A 22,624-nucleotide genomic window follows, 5' to 3' on the forward strand; every position below is an offset into this window, starting at 1 on the left:
GGCTGCAAATGTCCAAAAACACAGATAACTGACCTTAAGTTTGATGGGATGATGGCAGGGGAAGGATCACAGCTTCTGGTATCCCATGGGGTCCATCAAGATCATAGTCCTTAGCCTTTTGAGGTCTGTGCTTCTCTAGCAGTTCATGCCAGAGTTAGAGACTGTGAAAGGGGCTCATTTCTGGTCCCAGAAGAGCCCCTTAATTGCTTCCTACCAAGGACTCTAGTACCTGGGAAAATAGGGCTCTCTCCTAGACAGTAGAGGCATCAGGTTCCCACTTCATCCACTTCCCAGGTAGGGGAATTGGGGCTTATGTAGACTCACAAAATGCAGAGTTTTCAGGCATTTGTCTCTGTTATCTCAATTGTGGCCTCTGCCCCAAATACAGATGTGCAAGTGACCAGCAGTCCCCAAGGAGACGCACCTCCCTCAGCCCCTGGGTTAAGGGCTTCCCTTTCTCATTCCACTTCCTGTGCACTGGGCCCTTACAGCCCTAGATCAGAGGTTCTAACAGCTCTAGGGAGAAAGGCCCCAGGCCCCTGCAAGGGGTTATTATTCAAGCCAGTGGTTCCAATGAGATTATCCCCTCTAATGAAGCAGTTACCTCCGCCCTCCCCTAAGCCTGAACTTTCACTGCTGGAGAATTCCCAGCCAAGTGGAAAATTAGAAGGGAAAGGAATGGAGAAGGAAGGGGGTGAGTGAGAGGGAAGGGGAGAGGGGGTGATTAAGTTTAGTAGAAATTAATTCCTAAACACACACAGAGAAATATTAACTCCCAGTGCTACTGACCAAGCAAACTGATTTCAGCATGGAAACCAGGCTCTCTGACAGGCTGCCTAGGTAAGCTTCCCAGCTGGAAGGACCACAGCTAGCCTGTCTCCCGAGGCTCCCCAGGGCGGGCCCACTGGGCCTAGAAATCAGAGCCTGTTTCTATCTTCTCCCTCAGATGAACTCCAGTCCTCAACGGTTGTGTTGGCATTGGCCTATGTAAGAACACAATCTAGGAGCTCTGTGCTTAGATCATAATGAAACAGAAGGGGAATGAGAAGAGGAGGAGTATGAGAATGAGGAGGGAGAGGACAAGGGGAGGGGGAGGAGAGGATGAGAAGGGGGCAGGAATAAGGCATGGGGGGTCTTCCAGATAGCCCCAGCTATAGTTTGGGTCTTCAATGTCTTCTATGGGTCCCTGTGTTAAAGCCTTGTTTCCTGGCCTAGCGGTAGAACATCTAGGAGTTTGAGGCTACTCGAATGACGCTAGGTCACTGGGTGAACGGCCTTGAGGAATCTATGGAAGCAGGGCCCTTCTTATTTCTGTCTTTGCTTTCCAAGATGCCATGATGTAATGAGGCTCTTGTTTTACATGTTTAACATGTTCCCGCCATGACATACCATGTTGTCACAGGCACAAAGTAACAGGACCAAGCAAACATGAAAGAATGGGTGGGGCACAAGGAAGGAACTGACGGAAGAGGAGACGTGGGTAGGAAGGAGAGCAGGAGAAGGTAAAGATGCAGCTGATCTCTTCTGTCTTGAACACTGTCTGCACTGAGGGAGACACCGCCTTTCACTCGCGCCACATTGCTGCAGTGACTACAACGGATTCCGATCGGCTCTATTATGCACTTTAGCTGACATCCTGGCGCTTTCATGTCCATTAGTGTCATAAGGTATAGCAGGCTGGAAACGCTTTGCTCCGTGCAATCTTGGCTGCTTTCTCTGTGTGGGTACCAGTGTGGTTCTCTCTGTCTCTCTCTCCGTCTCCACTCCATCCCCCATCCTCTCTCTCTCTCTGGTGTGGTGTGTGTGTGTGTGTGTGTGTGTGTGTGTGTGTGTGTGTGTGTGTGTGTAAATGTAAGCCTTGGAAGAAACCCAGCTCTTTGGAAAGTCCCCAGGGAGCCAAGATGTCAGACTGGTAAGCTAACCATAAAGGTGTATTGTGTGCCCTGTATGCTTGTGTATGCATGTTTGTGTATATACATAGAGGGTGTTTGGATACATGTATGCACATATAAACGTGAAGACAAGGTGGACAAGCAGTGTCTCCCTTGATTACTAACCCCTTATTTTTTGAGACAAGGACACCCACTGAATGGGGAACTTAGTGACCCAGCTAGGTCAGCTGGCCAGAGAGCCCCAAAAGATCCCTGTGTCTTTACCTCCCTAATGCTGAGATTACATGAATATTCTGTCACACCTGGATTTTCATGTGAATGCCAGGGAGTTAAGGTTGGATCCTCTAGCTTGTATGGCAGGAACTTTATAAACTAAGCCATCTCCCCTGCCCCTCTGTAATTTACGTGAGAAGGTGGCATTTTTACTAGCAATCCTTTCATTACGAAGAGTCTATAATACGTGTGAATGGACATGTACACACGCACACACAGACAGACACATACACACACATACACACACACAGAGCCCCCCTGGGGGCTAGGAAGGAGTCAGGATTAAGAAAGGAAAGCAAGTTTCCTTAAGCCAGTCTGTAGCTACTTAGCCATAGGGAAGGGGCTGAATCTACTAGAATTGAGTTTGAGACTTTCCTCTGAACCAGAGACTGACAACCTTTGGTAAGGAGTCAGGCAAAACAGATATGCTGGCAGAAGCAGATCCTCAAGTTCCCTATGACTCTGTAAGTCTTGAGCCAGCAGTCCTAGAGGAGACCTAGGTTAGAAGGAAGTAGGTTAAAAAATTAAGAAATAAAACAAGGCTCTAGGACATTGGTTCTCAACCTGTGGGTCACAACCCCTTTGGAGGTAGAACGACCCTTTCACAGAGGTTGCATACCAGATATCCTGTACCTGAGATATTTACCTTATGATTCATAACAGATGCAAAATTATAGCTATAAAGTAGCAACGAAACTAATTTTATGGTTGGGGAAGGTCACCATAACACGAGAAACTGTGTTAAAGGGCCACAGCATTAGGAAGGTGGAGAACCACAGCTCTAGGACATGCTGATATGGAGCAAGGAATGATTCACATCTTAGAGTGAAACTGTCTTTTCAGAGGATGACCAAGGATGTTGCTTAGGGAACAAACTACTCTGTGCCCAGGTGGCCTGTGGGCATGGCAGCTTAAATGTATGATCAGTGGTGAAGCTGCCCTAAGGGTGAAAAGGAGGGAGGGAGGGAGGGAGGAAGGGAGGGAGGAAGGGAGGAAGGGAGGAAGGGAGGGAGGGAGAAAAGGATGGATGGAGGGAGGGAAGGAGGGAGGGAGAAAGGGAGGGAGGGAGGGAGGGAGGGAGGGAGGGAGGGAGGGAGGGAGGATGAATTTCCAATAATGGATGGCCCAACACTCACTCCAGTCCTGTGGAAGGAACCAGGAGAATGGGCTGTAGGAAGAAGACCCTGGGGTCTGACCCCAGCCCCCAGTGACATGGTCACAGTCACCATAGCTGTACCTGAGAGCTATATCTCCTGTGTTCCAGGTCACTGAAGGGGTTTCCTACGCATTCCATCCTCTGGCTTTCACAGCTTGGCTGTAAACTGGCTCTTCTCGCCAACATTCAGACCTTAGGAAATGGAATCTGACTGCTCTGTCCACAGATAGCATCTCAGACTTCACTCTCCTTCTACCTAGGTTATAGTGGTGTATTATTTGTGTTTTAATAAATAAAGCAAAACAGCCACACTACTCAGCCATACAGGCCAGGTAGTAGTTGCACACACCTTTAATCCCAGCAGCCATATTAATTAGCTATCCATAGAGGCTGGGTGGTGGTAGTGTACACCTTTAATCTCAGCACTAGGGAGGAATATAAAATGGGAGGAGACCGGTCTCAGGCTAAGTCTTATTCTGAGGATTCATTGAGAAAGGATTGCCGTTTCAGTCTGAGGTAGAGGTAAGAGGCAGTGGCTGACTGCTTTGCTTTTCTGATCTTCAGTCTCTGGGTTTTTATTACTCATGCTACTCTGGGTAGCAGGCTGTGTCCTTTCTTCTTCTTTTTTGTGTGGCCAAGACTCTACAGCAATGGTTCTCCACCTTCCTAATGCTGCGACCCTTTAACACAGTTCCTCATGTTGAGGTGACCCCCTGATCGTAAAATTATTTTCATTGCTACTTCATAACTATAATTTTGCTACAGTTATAAATCACAGTGTAAACATCTGTGTTTTCTGATGGTCTTAAGTAGCCCCCTGTAAAAGGGTAGCTTGACCTCCAGGGGGGTTGTGGTCTTCCCACCAGTTGTGAACGGCTGCTCTACAAGGAGGAAGAACTGAACCCCTGTGCCACCTGCTTGGGGTGTGGCGGGGCTTCTCCTAACAGAGGCAATCTGCAGGGTGGAGACAGAGATGTTATGGAGACATCTGTATTTCATCACCCTACAGAGTTCCACTTACACCATCTTCCCAGGAGCGATGCTAGGACTCTTCCTAGTGCTAGGGCCAATCAATGAGTTGGCTCTGCCCTTGGCGGTGGGATCCCATTACCACCTAGACTAAGATAGGCTTCCTTGCCTGGGAATGGTGCCAAGGAAGGGGAAGATGGGGTGGGGGCTGGGGACTTGCCAAGCCTGGAGGGTGTGTTCCCAGCTCAGGACAGGAGACAGCTGTGAGGGGGCGAAGGTAGACTGGGCTTGGAAGGTTTTATTCCCCTTTGCCCAAATCAGAACAGGTGGGCTCAGACACAAAGGAAAGCCCTGGAAATGAGGCTGAAAACTGCAGGCTGAATAAACAGGCAGCTTTGTGTTGCTGCCCTGGCCATTAGGGAGACAGGCCTGTAGGCAGGGCCAGGGGCTACAGAAGAGGGCAACGAGAGTGGAGGGGGAGGTGCTTCTCTTCCCCCTAGGCTGGCAGGTAGGCCCTTTGTCACGTTTACTAGTGCAGAGCCGGGAAGAACAGAAATGATTTGAATGACTGGGTTGTCTCTTCGGCATATTCAGCTCACAGACCTCCTATGACCCTCCTGATACAAAAGCTCTTTCAGTGATACGGACACCTGTTTGCAGAGGCTCCGTCCTTGGGCTACTTGTTCCTCTGGTTCTTTCTATGGCTCTCTCCCACTCTCTTTTGTTCTTTTTGTCAGTCTCTGTCTAACACACACACACATGCACACATACATACACACACCACACACATCCCACACACCTACACATATATACACACCACACACACACACCATATACACACATATACATACACCACATGCATACACACATACACACACCACACACACACCACAACACCACCTTATTCCCTATGACCATAGGAAAAGTTGTCAGAAATGACTACAGAAAACAGAATCATTCTCACACTCAGAGGGTCCTGTGTTGTTCTTTGTCATGGACTGAATGAAGACCAAGCTTGCTGAGGTACTTGGCAAGGGCCAGGGTCACTTAGCACAGAGTCTTGCCCAACATGGAAGCCTGACAAATGTGCTGATTCTAGGACCCCATCATTGCAGCAAAGGCCTGTTCCCCAAGAAGCTTCAGGACAGAGAGAGGGAGGGAGGGAGGGAGGGAGGGAGGGAGGGAGGGAGGGAGGGAGGGAGGGAAGGAGGGAGGGAGGGAGGGAGGTTGGGAGGGAGAGAGAGAGAACACAGTGCTTTAGAGAACATTCTGGTTCTTTGTTCCTTTCCTAGCAGAACCTCTCAGGACCAGCATCTATAAACTGGTTCCCACACTGACTGCTCACTGTCCACACCAGACCTCTCCAGACCTCTTCTTTCTTCCGTTTTGTCCACGTCCCTTCTGTTGCCTCTCCCAATCATGTATGGCCACATTGTGCCCACTGAAAAGAAGGACAGGACAGTAGAAGCCAACTTGTGTATCTGACCTGAGCCAAGACCCATAGGTTGCACTGACTAGGACGAGAGAACCTTCTAGGAGGAAGCAGGTTTGCATGTGTTAAAGCTTTCCCGATGAACCACCTCAGATCTGTGCATTTTAGTTATGTTTAGTTAAGTTTAGAACTGAATCTTAGAGACCCAGGGGCCTTCCCGTGCTTGGCCACCATGTGCAGGAGCTATCCTTGGTCTTGAACTCAGGGGAAGGACCTGCCAAGTGTTTCTGTGATTAGACAGTCTGGGCCTATGGGAACTCATGAGCTGTGTCTTGCTATAAAAGTTATCAGACACCGTGGACACAGCTCCAATGTCGGTGTCCGTCTGCCCTCATCATGCATTCACTTTGCTGAGACTCAACGGTATGGAGAGCAGCACCCTGACGGTGCAGAGCTCCATGGGCTCACAGAGCAGCCATCTCTTCCTCTAGTTAGCGGCACCCTGACAGTGTAGAGCTCTATGGACTCACAGAGCAGCCTTCATTACCCCATCTCATCCTCTAGTTAGCGGCATGAGAAGCCACGGTTCTCTCTTCTTACAGGTGGAGATACCAAGTCTCTCCCATCCAGTGTCATGGTCAACCCTCAATATCTGTGGACTCTGTATTTCAAATGCAGCTAATTGCTAACATTTATTAGTGGCCTCCAAGCTTGTCTTCATGGCACGTTTGAGGTCACTCATGGTCATATGCGGAGTGGGGATGACTCAAGTCACGTGCTTCCAGCTAGGGTAAGAAGAGGTGACATTCTTCCTTCTTGTTTAAGTAGTTGCATTATAAATGAGGTTCATTTGATGGCTATTTAATGCCACGCTTTTCAAGTTCTGTCCTTTTTTGACTTAAATCTTATAAGGCTGTGCTGCCCAGTATTCCTAAACACACCAAGGCCATGGTGCGACATAGAGAAGAAGTGTGTGTGTGTGTGTGTGTGTGTGTGTGTGTGTGAGAGAGAGAGAGAGAGAGAGAGAGAGAGAGAGAGAGAGAGAGAGAGAGAGAGAATGGAAGCTTCGTTTAGCTAGCTGGAGAGGTACATGCTGGTAAGATAAGCAGAAGAGGTGGAGGCAGGAAGATCATGAGAATCTTCATCCAGGTATGAAGTTACAGTTCTCTGAGCCATGAGTTGAATGTTAATGAATTGGCAATGTTTATTGAGGAAGATGTCTTCATACAAATGTCCAACAAATGAGGTGATACATCAGCCCACTGATGAAAAGGTTGAGACCAGAGGTTCTCAGGAATCTGACACTCTGTGTCTTTTAGGGGCAGTGGTTTGGTGTTTTCTAATTCAGTGTTCACAGGTCTTTATAGAGGTCTTTACCACTCCAGCACATAGCATGAATTGCTATACTCAACAGCCTCACAAGTGTACAAGACAGGAGAGCTAGACTAGACTGCACTAATTTCAGTGACCATTGCAAGCTTCCCTGTCGTATTTACATAGTGGCTCCCACTGTAGCTCCTAGGGTGAAGAGAGGCCCCAGAAGCGGCAGCTTAGTGTTGGGCGACAGACAGGACAGCCCTTGTATGGCCCCCGTTCTGAGAGCCATGTTTAGGAAGGGCTGACATCTGACGTGCAAACTGGCGTGAGATGTGATACTAAGCAGAAGGAGGGGCAGGAAAGCAGCAGGAACATCTGCTGGTTAAGCAAAGGCGGCCTGAAACTGTGACACCCTCAGGGACTCAGGCACCTGATTCAAGGGCCATCTAGAAAACCACTGGAGTCAACCACAGTCTGAGAGGAAGGACCCTTATGAGCTCTCAGTCTTTGCTGCAGCCCATGAGATTGGTGACTACCCTACCTGATCCACCAGTGTTCTAACCCAAATGGTTAGCCTTGTGAGTTCTCCTACAACCCAGCGAAGTAGGCACACCATGTCTCCTCTTTCCAGGTCACGGAGAAGGGCCTAGGATGCTGGGGAGATTTGGATTGGATTCTGTGTCAGACACATGTCCATGACTTTTTCCTTTATGGCAGCTGAGACTGGAGCTACTGGCTTTCCTATGTGATGGTCTGCTCAGTGAATGACCCTGACTCTCGTTCTGGCTTTAGTTTACCCTTGCTGTCTGCCACAGGAGTCAGGTATGCTGCCATACAAGGAGAGACTGGAGCCGTATAAGAAGTAATGCATGGTATTTTCTCTCCTCAGACCTGCTCAACCCAGCTGTTGAGCTGAGGGGCGGGGGTAGGGCACTCTGGTCCTTCTGCAACCTTCTTTAAGCCCCAGTGTCCTGAATGCTCACCGAGATCAGTGCCATATGGGATGGGGATAGCATCATGACACAGACCATAAGGGGCACAGAAACCTGTGCTTTGGTCCCAAAGGATTTAGGGAGGGGCCAGCGTTTATGATTGCCCTGAAGTCACAGTTGTACCATGCTATGACAACTAAGGGATGCTCAGCAGCCAGTTAGGTGGCTCCAGAGTTCCCAAGGAAGGCATTAGGTTGAGAATGCATCCATTCCTTTTCTGGGAGATCTTACTATGCTGGACAAAAAGAAAACTCATCTCCTTTCAAGGTAGCATCAGGAGCCTCTTCTGGCTTGGCACATGCTGGTACGCATTCTAACTGCACCTCTCTCCACCCTTCTCCGTGGGGGCCAATCCTGGGGTGCTGCACTATTACCAGATGACCTTGCTGTCCGTTTCAGTGCAGCTTCCAACCTGCCTTTGAGTCGTGTGTGTTTCAGCGCAGCTCAGTGGTTCTCAATTTCTTTTTTGGTATAATACGCCTAACAGATTTCAGGCCTTCCCTTAAGGGACTCAAGACCTCATTATGTCCGACACCCAGAAAGAGGGAAGTTGGCTGTTCTATTGGAGAGGCTGTGTGAGAAATTAGGAGGGTGTTTTTAACTGTCAGAATCTGAGAGAGTGTTTCCTGCCTTTGGAAGAGGAGAGAGAGAAGATTCCACCTCCAGTTTCTTATAGTTCAAAATCACTGAAAATTGCAACAAATGTCATTGGTCCCAAGTAATTCAGGCTGTGAATGGGAAGACTAAAATCTTATCTTATGATGCTGTGGCTAGTTCAGAGAATATCAGGTTTCAGGTGGCCACAGGAATCAGTCATAGCTCGAGTAGGCTCAGATTCCACAGGATGGGACCTAAGGATGAAGGCTTTTCCAGGAAGGGAGAATAAAGATCTTGGCACTGGAGAGACAGTGCAGTGGGTAACGACTCCCCTAGAGCACCCAGGCTTAATTCCCAGCGCTCACATGGCAGCTAGCAACCATCTGTAACTCTAGTGCTGAGGGATCTAGTGCTCTGGTTTCTGTGTGCACCAAACCCACACACGGTACACAGACATACTTACTGATACATGTAAGATAAAAATTAATTAGAGTTTAAAAATGATCTTTGGTTCTCTCCTATTTCCTGGCTAGTTGTCTGCATCTCTCAGTTCATCCATCAAGTTCCTATTTGTCTCCACTATAATCTGATCGCCTTCTCCCTTCCGCTAGAGAATAAACGGAGTGGGGGAGGAAGCACAAGGGCTTGCGCTAGCAGTTGGCCTGACCTTTCTTCCCTCCTGACTTGAAGCCCAAGTTTATTTGAAGCCGGTTTATAGGTGTTATGGCAGACAAGAAAGGGTCCTCAGACATGTCCCACATAAAAGTCACAGGAGGTTCTATGGTTACAGCACAGGGCATAATGAATGGATGCTGAGTTACAAGATGGATACCACGCCAGGCGGTGGTGGCGCACGCCTTTAATCCCAGCACTTGGGAGGCAGAGGCAGGCGGATCTCTGTGAGTTCGAGACCAGCCTGGTCTACAAGAGCTAGTTCCAGGACAGGCTCCAAAACCACAGAGAAACCCTGTCTTGAAAAACCAAAAAAAAAAACAAAAACAAACAAAACAAACAAGATGGATACCACATACCTAGTAGATAATTTAGTGGTCCGGGTGAATTTTGAGAAAAAAAAAAAAAAACTCCGTGTCATTGGGGGCAGGGGTGTGTGGGTGAGGGGGGGCTCTGCTGAAAAGTCAGCAAATTGAAGTTAGACGAGTCCAAGAATCTGTCTTCTGTGACTCTCCAGGGTGTCATTGCCAGGGTGGCTGCCATATTCTGACCTGTCGTCATTCCGTCCATGTCTTAGGGGAACCGGACAAGTTCAAGTGAACCCAGAAAGCACGGAAGAGCGGTGAAGTTTGCCAAAGGTGCAAGGATGGAAGAATGCAAAGAGAAGAGGGCAAAGGGGTGAGAGGAAGGACAGAGAGGAGGGCGAGAGCCACTGGGAGGAGGCGGGAGGGAGCAGCCAATGGTACTCACGTGTTGTGGAGCACACACCAGCCACAGTGGGGGTCACCTGATCCAAGACACTCGCCACAGCTCCGATACTGCCCGCAGGACTCCACAGGAACTCTGGTGAGCTGGAACAGCACAATGAGGGTGTAGCAGTCAAGAATCTTCAGAGAACCTAAAGGTTCACAGCTAAAATTGCCATCTTAGATATCACTGCATCACCCAAGACTCCGGAGGAGCTTGGAGGTGCTTAGAGTCCAATGTCAAAGAGACTTTGGGGAGCCATATTGGAGTAGATGACCGCATAGCATTCTGAGGATATACCTACTTTCCAGGCTCTAAGATGTATCTGGGAACACAGACCACATTGAGTCCATATAAAATATACCGAAAGAGGCTTCCACACCACATAGTTAAATTTTCCTATTATCCTCATCCCCCAAATATTTCTACAAATACCCAATCCATTACATATTTGTCTCCTATCAAAGTAATAAACTCAATGTTCATTCTTTCTCCATCTTGTTTTGCTTTCCCTCATCCCCTTCCCTTAGACCTCAGCACTTTTATTTTTCCAGAGAGCATTCAACTCCCACCCAGCACCCTTCCCTCGTCTTCCTCCTGGCTCTTTAACAAGGTGCCTGATCTACCCTCTGGCTGCCTCCTGCCGTCTCCTGATTCATACTGTTGACTAAAACTTGCTCCAAAAATTGATTTCACTGCAGTTCTTTCAAAGATCAGCCTTGCTATGGCCCCTGCTCACACCCTCTCCAGGATTCGAGGCTTCCTCTCGAGCCCAGAGACTTCCATTAGCTTCCAGCAGCAGCTTGTTAACATAAAATGTTCCACATGACATTTTCACTTAGCCCAAATGCCTCCATTTCCTGCACGCTCTTAAATGCCGTTTGGATTTCTTTGTTCTCTAAGGCAGCCTTGATGTCGCCTTACATGATGCCCAAGTACCTGCTACGTAGTAGGTATTTAAAGATGACACTCATGATCGAATGGTTATTTGAATTTTTTTATAGCCTTGGTCTTTACTTTCTATTTTACCAGTTTCTTCTTTATGAAAAGTTTTTAAAATATATTTTTTCATATGGGATTTTTATATATCTATTTTTTTTTTAAATCTTGGTGGAGGACTTCCTACCTAGTCTTTTCGCTAGAGCCAGGACAACTAGCCAGGGTCGTCATCAGAACCAGCCTGGTAAACTGTACATGTTGACTTGGCTGAACCGTATCTGCTCACGAGTGAGCGCAGGGGCTGTGTTTCCCCTGCTGGTCCATAAAGCATCTGCGCTGTACAATTATGTCCACTTGGCAGGGGCTACTTGTAACTCATGCACAGGCGAGCTGGCACCAGAGCCTGCTCAATTAGTCTCCACACTCGTTGGGAATTAATTAATAATTAATTCCAAATCCCACTATGGTCTCCTTTTCCTTAATTTCCTCGTTTTCTTTTATCTACCTTTTGGTAGCTGCCTCTGCTCACTCTTACAGATTTGCCCTTGGCCTCCACGGCTTATTCTCAATGGCTTTTCTTTGCATTTGGAATTTTCTATGCTTTCCACACTTATTTATGTGTGTGCTTGTCTTGCACACATGTGGAGGTCAGAGAACAACTTGCAGGGTTTGTGGATTCTAGGATGGAACTCAGGTTATCAGGCTTGGTGACAGCACCAGTACCCACTGAGCCACCTCTCTGTCCCCTAGAATTTTATCATAGGTTCTATCATTGCCCAGGTGATTCCCTGCAGGACTTCAATGTCTTTAAGATTAAGTTTGATGATCAGATTTTTTTAAAAAAAAATTAGTCTGCTGGCTCTAACATGAAGCTAGGAATTTAGCTTATTCCTGGTACCACTTTAATTTTTCTGCCCCTCCTCAAGCAAATACCTTCTAGTCATATGAACACATACATAATGGTGCTCAACCCAGAGGACCCCGGCTCCTAGGAATTCAGGGGTAGGAATGAGATTCACAAGCTAGTTTCAATATTTCCAAAAGCCTAATGGAAATTGGATTGTTGCTATTTTATGTGTTTATGCATACTCATGTGTGTCCCATATTAAAGTAGGAAGTATATTATTCCTTAATAAATGTAGTTTGTTTAGTAGACAGAATCTTTCAAAAAATGTGACTCCCCAAGGGGGAAAAATAATAAAAAGGGCTATAGATGGTGAAAGTTGGGAACCGTAAGTACATAATCATGTGTTCATGGGTCCCAGCTGCCTGTCTGGCACTCCATATTTTGCATGGGCTTAAAGGAAAAATATCATAGCTTGTTCAATCAAAAGAATGTTCTTGGTCTAAACTTAACATTTTCCCCAGATTCTCCTATCGACATGTTTAATAATCAGTCTTTCATGGAATATACCCTGGAATTTCAGGGTGTGCCCTTGGGTTCCAGGGTGAACCCTGAACTCTAGAGTGTATCCTATAATTCTCGAGTATACTCTGAGATGCTGAGGTGTGTCCTGGGGTTCTGGAATGTTATCTCTGTTTCTGGTGTGTACGTGGGGCTCCAGGAGATGCCTCAGGGTTCTGAAGTGTGTGACCTGGGATTATAGGGTGTTCCTGTTCTCTGGAGGTCTGGGGTATGCCATTTTGAGTAATGAAACAGCTGCTGGGTGAGTTGGATACCTCAGAAACCTTTGCATTCTAAAAATAACTTGAAACTGGTGTTTAATAATGTCAATAGGCCATAACTATAAAAATCCCTCCTCTCTTGATTTTAAACAGTTGTCCTTTTTGTTTGGCTCGAAAGATGTCAGAGCCTGCAGAGGGAGGTTTAAAACATTCTTGGCCATTACTAGCAACAAGACCCTGTTGTCTCTGAGACTTGTTTTTCCTGTCCTTAAACAGGAGATAAACCGCATGTTTCTATTCCTGAAGCACTAGACCACAAAACGGGTTCATAACGGGTCCAGGGTCCAGCAGTCCACAGGTGATGTTTAAGGTCATCTCAGGCTGTTCTGTGATGAGCATTTCATTCCCAGCTGCGTGTTGCACTGACCCGTCTCCTGGGTCACAGAGACGTGCTCTGAGGCTTCCCCAGGTCGGGGAAGCTACACTGGGAGTTACCAGATCCAGAAGACGTTTTCCTCCTTAGTCCCCTCATGGTGTCATTTCCTCTTTGAATGTGGCATCAGCCCCTAAGCCATCTACCATTTCATTTCTAGATGAGGCTCTGAAGTTCCCTGAGTTTCCTGAACTGATTCAGACACCTTCCTAGCTTCCAAGTTAGCCCATGCTGTACTTGGGTTTCAGCTACACATCTACGCTGGACAGGGCACAAATCTCCAACAGTCTGAGAGCTAGGTCTTAGCTACTGCTTTGCTTCCAGCTCTCCAGACAATCGTGAACAGTTGTTCCCTTTAAGTTTCTTTTCAATCACCTATAAAATAAGCAACCGTTTGGACTCACTCTAGAAATCCTTTTGAATCTGACATTCCAGCAACTTCTAAGTGTCCAGACAAAACCTCATCCAAGCTAGTCCCTCTTTCTTGTTTGACTTTCATGGATATGTGTAAACATGATATTGGAGACTTTCAAGAGAACACACCCTGAAGGTTATCATCTGGGAATCTAGAACTTTCTCTTTGAAAGGCCCACAACAGAGAGCTTTGCTTTCCTGGTAGCTCATTCCCACTAGGCGTCTTCTCATCTTTACTACTTGCTTCTGAGGTTGATCTAAATGTTCCCAGTCTCTTAAAGCATGGATGCTAAAATTAACAGGGCTCTCCAGCATTGCCTCTGTGGGTCCATCTTCTCCTGCCGCAACATTGCTTTCCTGTGGACAATCCTAGAATGTGCCAGAAGTTTTCCTGACACTTTAGACTCACTTTTGCAAACTGAAATTAGTACAGGCATTTGCCTTGGTCGCAAAATATATATCTGAAGTCCTCAGCTTTTTTTCACACCGTGCTGGTATGTTGCAAAGATGGCCAGATGGTTCCTCAGTCACCTTGCCCCACGGTTCCTCTCTCTACCCCAGTATCTGGACTCTCTACCTACAGTGGACACCAAACAAAGCTGCCTCCCCATCCCCCACCTCAGTTCCTCTCCTGACCCTGGAAACACAAACCACTCCAGATGCAGAGCCACACGATTAATTAAAAGCACCCCACGCTGATTAAAGTCTTGAGCTACAGTGCCAGGCATGCTAATTAACCAAGTCAGGGAATTCAGACCACAGGAAGAGGTGAAAGAAGAAAAGTGTATGTGTGTCAGGGGGCTGACTTCTGTTGGGAGAACAAATCAGACGACAATGTGACCTGAGCCATCATAATGATAGATGGTGTCTGAGACCACAGAAGATTGAGGTCCCTCCACTGGCCACTGGACTCCAGGAGGGTGGTTGATTGATGTGGCGACAATGTAGACTGTAGTGCTTCCAGAGAGGGAGCCCCAGCCCTTCTCAAGACCACCCCTACACTAGGGCCCAGGAAGAATGTGGCTCCTGGAACAGGAGATGGGATCTGCACAGCGTTGTCTTGGCAAGCTGTTCTACCTTTGTATAATAGAAGTTTTCCAGGTGCTGAGCAGTTCCTCAAAAACATAGAGATTCGCCATGTGACATGGTGACGTGACTACTGAGTACAGAATCAAAAGAAAGGAAAGCCGGACCTTGGAGACACATTGGCACGTCCATATTTATAGTAGAATCATTCATAAAAGTTAAAAATGGAAGTTACCCAGGGCCCATCAACAGAAGAACGGATGGACAAAATATGGCATGTATTTACACTGCAATGGTATTCAGTCTTCAAAGAAAGGAAGACAGAGTGATGGCAAATGCCTATGATTCAGAACTCTGGAAACTGAGGCAGGAGATGTAAACGTTCAAGGCCAGTGTGAACTACATACTAAGTTTGAAGCCAGCCCTGGCTACGCGGAGAGATCTTATCTTAAGAAGCTAAAAGGGAAGGGAGGGAAGAAGGGAAGAAATTCTAGACAAACTTTAAGGACAATATGTTAATAAAATGGGTAAGACACAAAAGGACAATGATGGCAAGACATACGAGGTCACTAGAGAGGCACAGTGAGAAATTAGAATGGTGGCTGACAGGGCCTGGAAGTAAGGAGGGGGAATGAGTTACTGCTGAACGGATACGCAGCTTCAGTTCGGAAAGATGAAATGTTCTAGAAATGGCGACACCATTTATGCAGGCCCTAACGGCCACAAGCACCCAGAAACAGTTACAATAGCGAGTTTCATGGTATACCTATTTTATGGCCATTGTTAAAATGTTGAAGAAATGGTCTTCGGCATGGGCTTTGGCTAAAGACTCATCTCCAGAAGCCCAGAGATGACATGAGAACACCCGCTCAGCTCCCAGGGTCAGCGACAAGCAGACTGGTGCATTCATGCTCCTGAGATATTCTGAGGTACTGTAGTAAATAAGCATTCATTTCTCAGCTCCTTAGTGTAATCTTCCTTGGACAAAGGTTTTGGAGATAAGTCTATCATGCACTATCGTTTGCTTTCTGATTTGGAAAGATAACGTCACATCTTATCTATCCAGAACATTCTTTTCCTCTACTCCCTCCAAGAGGCTCAGAATCCAAATGGTTCCTATGATGGTTGAATAGCCCCTGACTATAAGGATTTGTTTCTTCTATCTTTAAATTTATGTTTATGTGTCTGTGTGAATTTATGTGCACCATGTGCATGCAGGCGCTCTCTGAGGCCAAAAGAGGGCCCCGAGTCCCCCAGAACTAGAGTCCAGCCGCTGTGGGCTCCCTAATGTGGGTTTGAGAGCCTGAACTTGTGTTTTCTGAAGGAACAGTATATGTTCTTTACTTCTGTGGCATCTCTGCAGCCCAATCCTGACTTCAGATAACACACCTCTTCCTATGTATGACCTGTGGGCTCTTTCCTATCCCCACTCCCCCATACTTTCCCTCCTTGGACTGCCTTCCTGGGAACCACACTGATTTTCGTTGTTCTTTTCCAACTAAGCTTAACTTCCTTAATATAGTATACCTTGGCTTGATCTTAGGCTACATTAAAGAACATCACCACTTACTTTTGTTTGTGTGTGCATGTGTATGTGTGTGTATGTGTGTGTGTGTGTGTGTGTGTGTGTGTGTGTGTGTGCATGTGTGCCAGAGGCATACTTGACTGTCATTTCTCAGGTCCTCAACTTCGTTATTTATTTATTTATATTTTTTCGAGACTGAGTCTCTCACTTGCCTGGAGCTCACTGAGTAGGCTAACTTGGCTAGTTAACCAATCACAGGGATCCACTGTGCCTGGATGTCTTACATGGGTTCTCGACACTTGGCTCAAATTCTCATGTTTATAAGCCAAGCACTTTAGTTGACTGGGTCCCATCTCTGCCTTTACCAATAGAACCATCATCATTGTCGTCATCGTCGCCATCACTGTTATCTTCCTTACCTCATTGGTCTCATGACCAAAGACCATCAATTTATAAAACAGTAGCCTGGGCTAGGGAGGTGATGAGGGACAGAATAGAACAAAGGACCCATCCCTGTTTCAACGCCTGGCCCCGTTCTTCCATTCCTAGAGGTTATCCCTAGCGGCTGGAGGAATCGATGTGGCCTCGTGAGGTCTGGCTCCCTGTCTGCTTTCCCCATACTTTGCAAGATGCTTTTCTCCGGCAGTGGGGCCCTGCTCTGCCTGTTGCAGCTCTCATCCCAAAGGGCACCTGCTACTCTGCAGAAGCATGCCGTCTGCCATGCGCACAGTCTCTGTGTGCATCTCTCATTTGTTTAAGTATTTGACATCCTGGTCGAAATGTGAGTTATTACTCCATCTCTACTCTTATAATTGGATGCTAATGCCACAGTGGCTACACGGAGCCTGATGGCTGGAGTTAATTTAAATGTCCAAAAGGCTTCCTAAGTACCCAATTTCCTTCAAAACTCGAGAGAGAGAAAGAGAGACAGAGGAAAGAAAGGGAAAAAAGAGGCAAGAAGACGCATTAAGAAACTCGAAGGGGCTCCTGGGGAGCTGTCGAGCTGCACAGATGTGGCACTTGGCGCCATCCTTCATGCTGTCCTCCTGTCTCCTGTTCCCAAGCAAGGGAAGTGTAGCCGAAGAAAGTTGGTCCCCTTCTGGGAGCGAATTAACTCAGCAATGCGTATGCATCTCAGGAGCATGGTCTCGGGGAGCTTTTACAGTCTCTCCTCAGGCGTTTCTTTCCTTTTGTGGACTCTGGCTACATTTCCAGGTTTGTTTCTTCTGACTTGGGCCATGCAAGGAATTCATAAAGTTCCTGGAAGCCCTTCGTGGCCAGGACTGTCACCTAAGGTTGAATTCCTCCAGGTGTGTGGAATCCTTAAATTGACTTCTCTTCTGAGCAGTGGTGGGGTAGGGGTCTTTTTAACTCAGCTACTTGAGGGAGGCAGCTGCCAGGACACTGGTCCAGGCATTGAATCTCAGTTCATTTAAATTATCCTTTTAGAATCACCCTTGCTATGGCCTCATGGAGAACAAGGAGGCAGAATGTACTTTTTCCACCCTTGACACTGGGAGTGATTCCAGACTCGCCATGGCCAACGATATAGTAGGGATAACAGGGCCAGTACATGCTTGAGATTTGTTCATGGGTTTGACTTTGCCTCCTGTGCCTATGGCATCTCTACAAGAAGAGTTTCCCAGGTCTCCACTTCCTCTTGGGCCTCAAAGAACCTGTGTGCAACAAGATCTGAGTCCCACCTGCAACCGGATGTCAAGCCAGCTTGAAGCAGAGCTACCCAGTGAGAGAGCCGACACTGCATTGTTCTATCAGGCTACGGGTGTGAGAATAAACGTCCTACTGAGTCTGTGTTAGCCTAGCAATTAGATACACTGCTGTGGCAACAGCTGACTGAGACACAGGTGCTGGGGAGAGACTTACAGAAGGGCACGAAAGCCTTGCCAGAGGTAGTGGGAAAGAGTTAGATGGAGGAGAGATAGGTTTTGATGTGCTAGCTTCTTTCTACCCCGGGCATCGGTGCCACACCCACAGTGAGGTTGGTGGTAGCAGGTGCATGTTCAGAGACTTCTCACAGCTCCGGTATGGCTCAGTGCATCATCTCATGTGTTCTACGCCCGTCACGCTCTCTTAAATCTATGTCTATGGATGAGTAGATCTTAAGAGTGTCCAGCCAAGTGAAAAGTACCAAGAAAGACTCTGGGATGAGAACCCAACTCTCCTGATGTTTTTGGCTCATTGAACTGACTTCCTAGTATTCTAACCTTGGAAACTAGTTTCCTTTGAACTTTTTGACTTCTCCCAATTATGTCTGAACCATGGGGCCAAATGCATCAGGAAATATTCTTGAGTGTGCCGGTATTGCCAATACTGTGTCCCCTGCCTATAGGGTCAAGGTCGTTGATACTTGGAGTAGCATAATAACTCCAGAGCATGAAGCCCGGCAGGCTGAAAGCTGAGCTTCAGTCTCTTCTGGATGCATTGGTGACCTTGGACAAAGCTCTCCCCCGCAATCAGGCTACAGGGAATTCATTTTCAGATAGGTGGATAAGCCGTGATATTTCCGAGTATTGGTCACAAAAATACTAATACCCATGGTTCAGGAAGCATTCTGCAGTGAACAGTAGCAGATGTTGTGGAGGGCTGCAATTTGCTGCTATTAATAAGTATAAATGCCTAATAGGAAGCCAGTTTGCTCTGGGATCTTGGACAGCTAAGGAGTGAGTGCAGGCGCCGGAATCAGCAACATATGCTGCTCCTCATTAGCTAGTAGTGGTAGCTGGGAAGCAGGACGAGGAGCGCTAGGCGTTCTGCGGAGCCTCAAGAAATCTCTATATTCCCCCACTTCAGCTGATCCCCGCACCTCACCCCATTCTTGAGCCTCCCGCTGGGAACTGTGCCTCGGTGGCCAGCACGCCATCATCCTCAGTCAGACCCTTCCCAAGGAGAGCGCGGAGCCCTCTCCTGCTGCACAGTTGAAAAAGCCAGGGCCCACAAAGACTGACCAGCTTTCCCAAGGTCACTTATCAGGGTGGTGGTAAAGGTGGAAAGGGAAATGAAGCCAGAGCTACTTACAGGCATCCGGCAGGTCTTCTAGGCACCGCTGGCTCTTCCCACATATGACCCAGGGGACTGAGGAACCTATCACTTCACACCCACACCTAGGACTTGGCTTGCAAAGTTCACAGACATACAGGATACTTACTATAAGGCTAGGATGGGTTGGCTGAGTTCGGGGGTGAGGTGATCACCTTTGTAAGCAAAAAAGCCAGCACCATGTGGGAGCCCTAAAGAGAGACCAGTGGTTGCTTTCTGTGCATTACGTCCTCGTCAGGGGATACACTCTGGCTCTTGCCAGCATAATCAGAGAAGGAAATGAAGGTTGAAATAGCTATGTCTCGGTGACAAGTGAGAAACTGGAGTTGGGGGGAAAAACGGAATTGGGTCTGAGAACTGTGTCTGCTACTTCTTATGTGCTGTGGGCGACTCCACTCTTTGCTACGCTTCCTCTCCTCTACTCCTGCTGGAGGGCTGGGGTTCCTTGGGATGGCACAGATAGGAGTGTGTGAGCGAAATGCCAATATTAAGTGTTCATCCATTGTTCCAGCATCTTACTCAGCTAGAAGTCATCTCCCCCCCCACCCCCACACCTTGTATTCCACTCATGCACGCTCGATGAGAACAGGCATGAGAGAGAATGCCTGTCTTCGTGACTGCATGTGTGCATGAGTGCAAGAATGGATGCGCACAGAAATGCATGCCTGCATGCAAACAGAAAGGCACAGATGCATGCATGAATGAAAGAATGAATGAGGGAAACTGATCCCTGTCAAGCTCTTATACCTTAAAAAAAAATCTCATTTGGCAAAATATTGACTCCACCTCAAACCAACCATTTTTGGATTACCGTCTCAAATTCAGATTATTGCCTCAAGTCTCAAGTTCACGTTTTCAGTAGGAGGTCAAAGTCTCGGCCCTCTATAGTGTCATGTTCCCATCACACAGCTGTCTCCGCAGACCTAGTCTCCAGAGCTGTGGTGGTGCAAGCTGGGCACCAACATGCTCCAGTGGAGAAGCCTGGCAACCACACTCATCCCACACAGACAGCAGCCTTGCCTACATTCAGGGAAAATAGAGCCAGAGTAAAGAACAAGCATTCTAGCATCTTTAAAGTTAAGACGCTGAAAGGGATATTGGGGATAATCTATCTTCTGTCCCCCACCCCCTTTGGTGGTTTCAGTGATTGTCCAAGGCCATGCAGCTTCCACTGCTATTCTTTTGCCACCCAATACAACCAATATGGCTAAAGTGCTAATTCTTGACCTAGTTTTCAGGTCAAGGCTAAAGGAAGAGACAAACTCAGAGGACCAGAACCTATTTGGGGCAGCGGGGGATAAGGGCTCCCTCCCCAGCCTCCATCTAGCAGGTGAAAAGTAGCTTTTGTACTGGGGATCAAAGCGTTGTTCCTGCTCCAGCCATCTCTCACCAGTGACACCAACAAAGGCGATGCACTCATGTGAGCCGAGGCTGGGGACCCTGCTGGCTGAGTTTTCTAAGCTCAGCCTGCTCAGCGGGGGCCTTTGTTCCTGCAGCCAAGAAGGAGAGGGAGGAGGAGAGGTTGGCACAGGGATGCCTAAACTCCAGGCCCCACAGGCAGCTGAGACAAGCTGGTCTAGAGGCATATGCCGAGCCCTCCTCTGGCTGGCTGGCTCTTCCTCTTCCTGGGAAGCAGCAGGATAGGTGGATGGGTCTCCTCCGCCCAGAGCCCTCCGGTTCCCCCTGACTTTCTCGGTCAAGGGCATCACTGGCCAGTGTCCCCAGCTTTGCTCTGGCTACGGAAACTTTCCACAGTCCATTCATGTGAGCATGCATGCAGCAACCAAGGGAGTATGTCATAGCGTCTGATCATAGCAGCGTTTTCTCCACATCCTTGCTTACTCTGGGCCACAAGAAAACACCTCACTTTTCCTTGCAGACATACCGAACTAGACATGCGTATCGTTTGAGCAGAGGCAAATATCTTCTTTCTAGAGGGAATTTGATTCTGGGAAAGCCACTGTGACCTAGTGCATGGACAGCGACACCTCTCATGGAGGAACCTTAAGGGTTCCCCTCTCTCAGGGGCTGCTGGCTTTGAGAGATGGCATGCGTGCCACGAGGTCACCTGAACTTTTTTCCTCCCCACCCACTTCTTGCCACGAGGTCACCTGAACTTTTTTCCTCCCCACCCACTTCTTGCCAGCACCCATCCAGGCTCTGCTTGTAGGATGGGTCCAGACTGCTGCTGGTGAAGTTAAGGAAAGAGTCTCTGCTCACTAGGTCATCTGTGCCCGCAAAGGCATGACACATTCCCTTCATACGAAGAAGATGCTGCACGGGAGGGCATTTTATGCATGGAAGGGCAATAGTTACAGTACAGCATGCTAAGAGGAAGGGGCTCCGATGTGTGGGCACAAACTTTCTGAGAGGTGATTTGGCAGCGGTGGCTAAAACCTAAAATAAGTGACCAGCAAGGATCCCTTTGCAGAAATCCCAGCGACCTGAGCCTGTGACTGTGGCTATTTGCTGTGCTAGTGATCATTGGGAAAAAACCTGAATGTCCATCCACAGGGTGGATTATGGTGAAATATTCATACTCTGGGACAATACTGGTTTGAGATCTGTTGACGTGGACAGATAACCATGATCCATTTTTGAGTTTAGAAAAAAAATCATGATTCTGAAAAAAAGGCATTTTATGACTCAAATTTTGTTTTTGACAGGGTCTTAGCGCATGTCTCAAATCAGGTTCTTTTTTAAATTAAATTTTATTGTAAAGAACTTGCAAAAATATGCAGGGAAATTAGGCAGTTTTAAAATCTATACATCTTGGTGAACTTCTATACAGTTAGAATAGCCATTGTGAAGCAGTGCAGCTCTTTATATTAGATTTTATATCTTCACTATCAAATATATTTTTTTTCATTTTACCCCCCCACCACCACACACACACACACACACACACAGAATAGTGAAATCCCGGGCGGAGTTAATCCTAGCAAAATAATGGCTTCATATCTTCTTTTATGACTCGTGCCCACAGCAGGCATTCGGCCCTTCCCCATCTCCTAATGTCCATGCCTTTTCATTCCCCTTCCTCCATGCTATGCTGCATCCACATGGGCATCTGTGTGCCTCTATAACACATATGTTACAGGCTGTGATCTGCGGAAGAGGGAGCACAAGCAGGTTCCGTGTGACCTCACCTAACCTACTCCTTACCCCATCTATTTTCCTGCAAATCCCATGATGTCGTTCTTCTTTTGAGCAGAATGGTAATTCCATTTTACACACGTGCCAGGTTTTCACTGTTCTTTCAGCAGGCCGAATTCTTACGAACCCTCCTTCTGGCATCTCCCAAGTACTGGAATTACAGGTGTGTGCCACCGTGTCGAGATCAGTGTTTAGTTTTCAGAGAACTATGCGGCTCACAGTAGTATGGACAGGCCGATTTGGCATAAAGAATAATTTCTGGTGAGATAGTGAAGTTGCTAGCAGGCGTTAACAGTAGGAAATCTGAATTTTCCACAAATTAGATAGAAGTATGGGTTAACCCAAAGCATATCTTAGGATCAAAGTGTTACTTGTTTTCTATTTTTAACATTCATATAATT

At 47.3% G+C, this 22,624-nt stretch overlaps 1 protein-coding gene across 2 annotated transcripts in view; it reads right to left on the reverse strand.

Annotated features, from left to right (window-relative positions):
- Positions 1–22,624, reverse strand: part of Plxna4 (plexin A4) — a 452,981-nt gene that overhangs the window by 100,116 nt on the left and 330,241 nt on the right. For both annotated transcript variants that reach the window (XM_075953914.1, XM_075953915.1), the window contains exon 5: positions 10,051–10,151. In XM_075953914.1, coding sequence (XP_075810029.1) covers positions 10,051–10,151 — 101 coding nt within the window. The remainder of the gene's footprint in view (positions 1–10,050; positions 10,152–22,624) is intronic.

This window comes from Microtus pennsylvanicus, chromosome 19, assembly GCF_037038515.1.
Source record: "Microtus pennsylvanicus isolate mMicPen1 chromosome 19, mMicPen1.hap1, whole genome shotgun sequence".
Classification (NCBI taxonomy): domain Eukaryota; kingdom Metazoa; phylum Chordata; class Mammalia; order Rodentia; family Cricetidae; genus Microtus; species Microtus pennsylvanicus.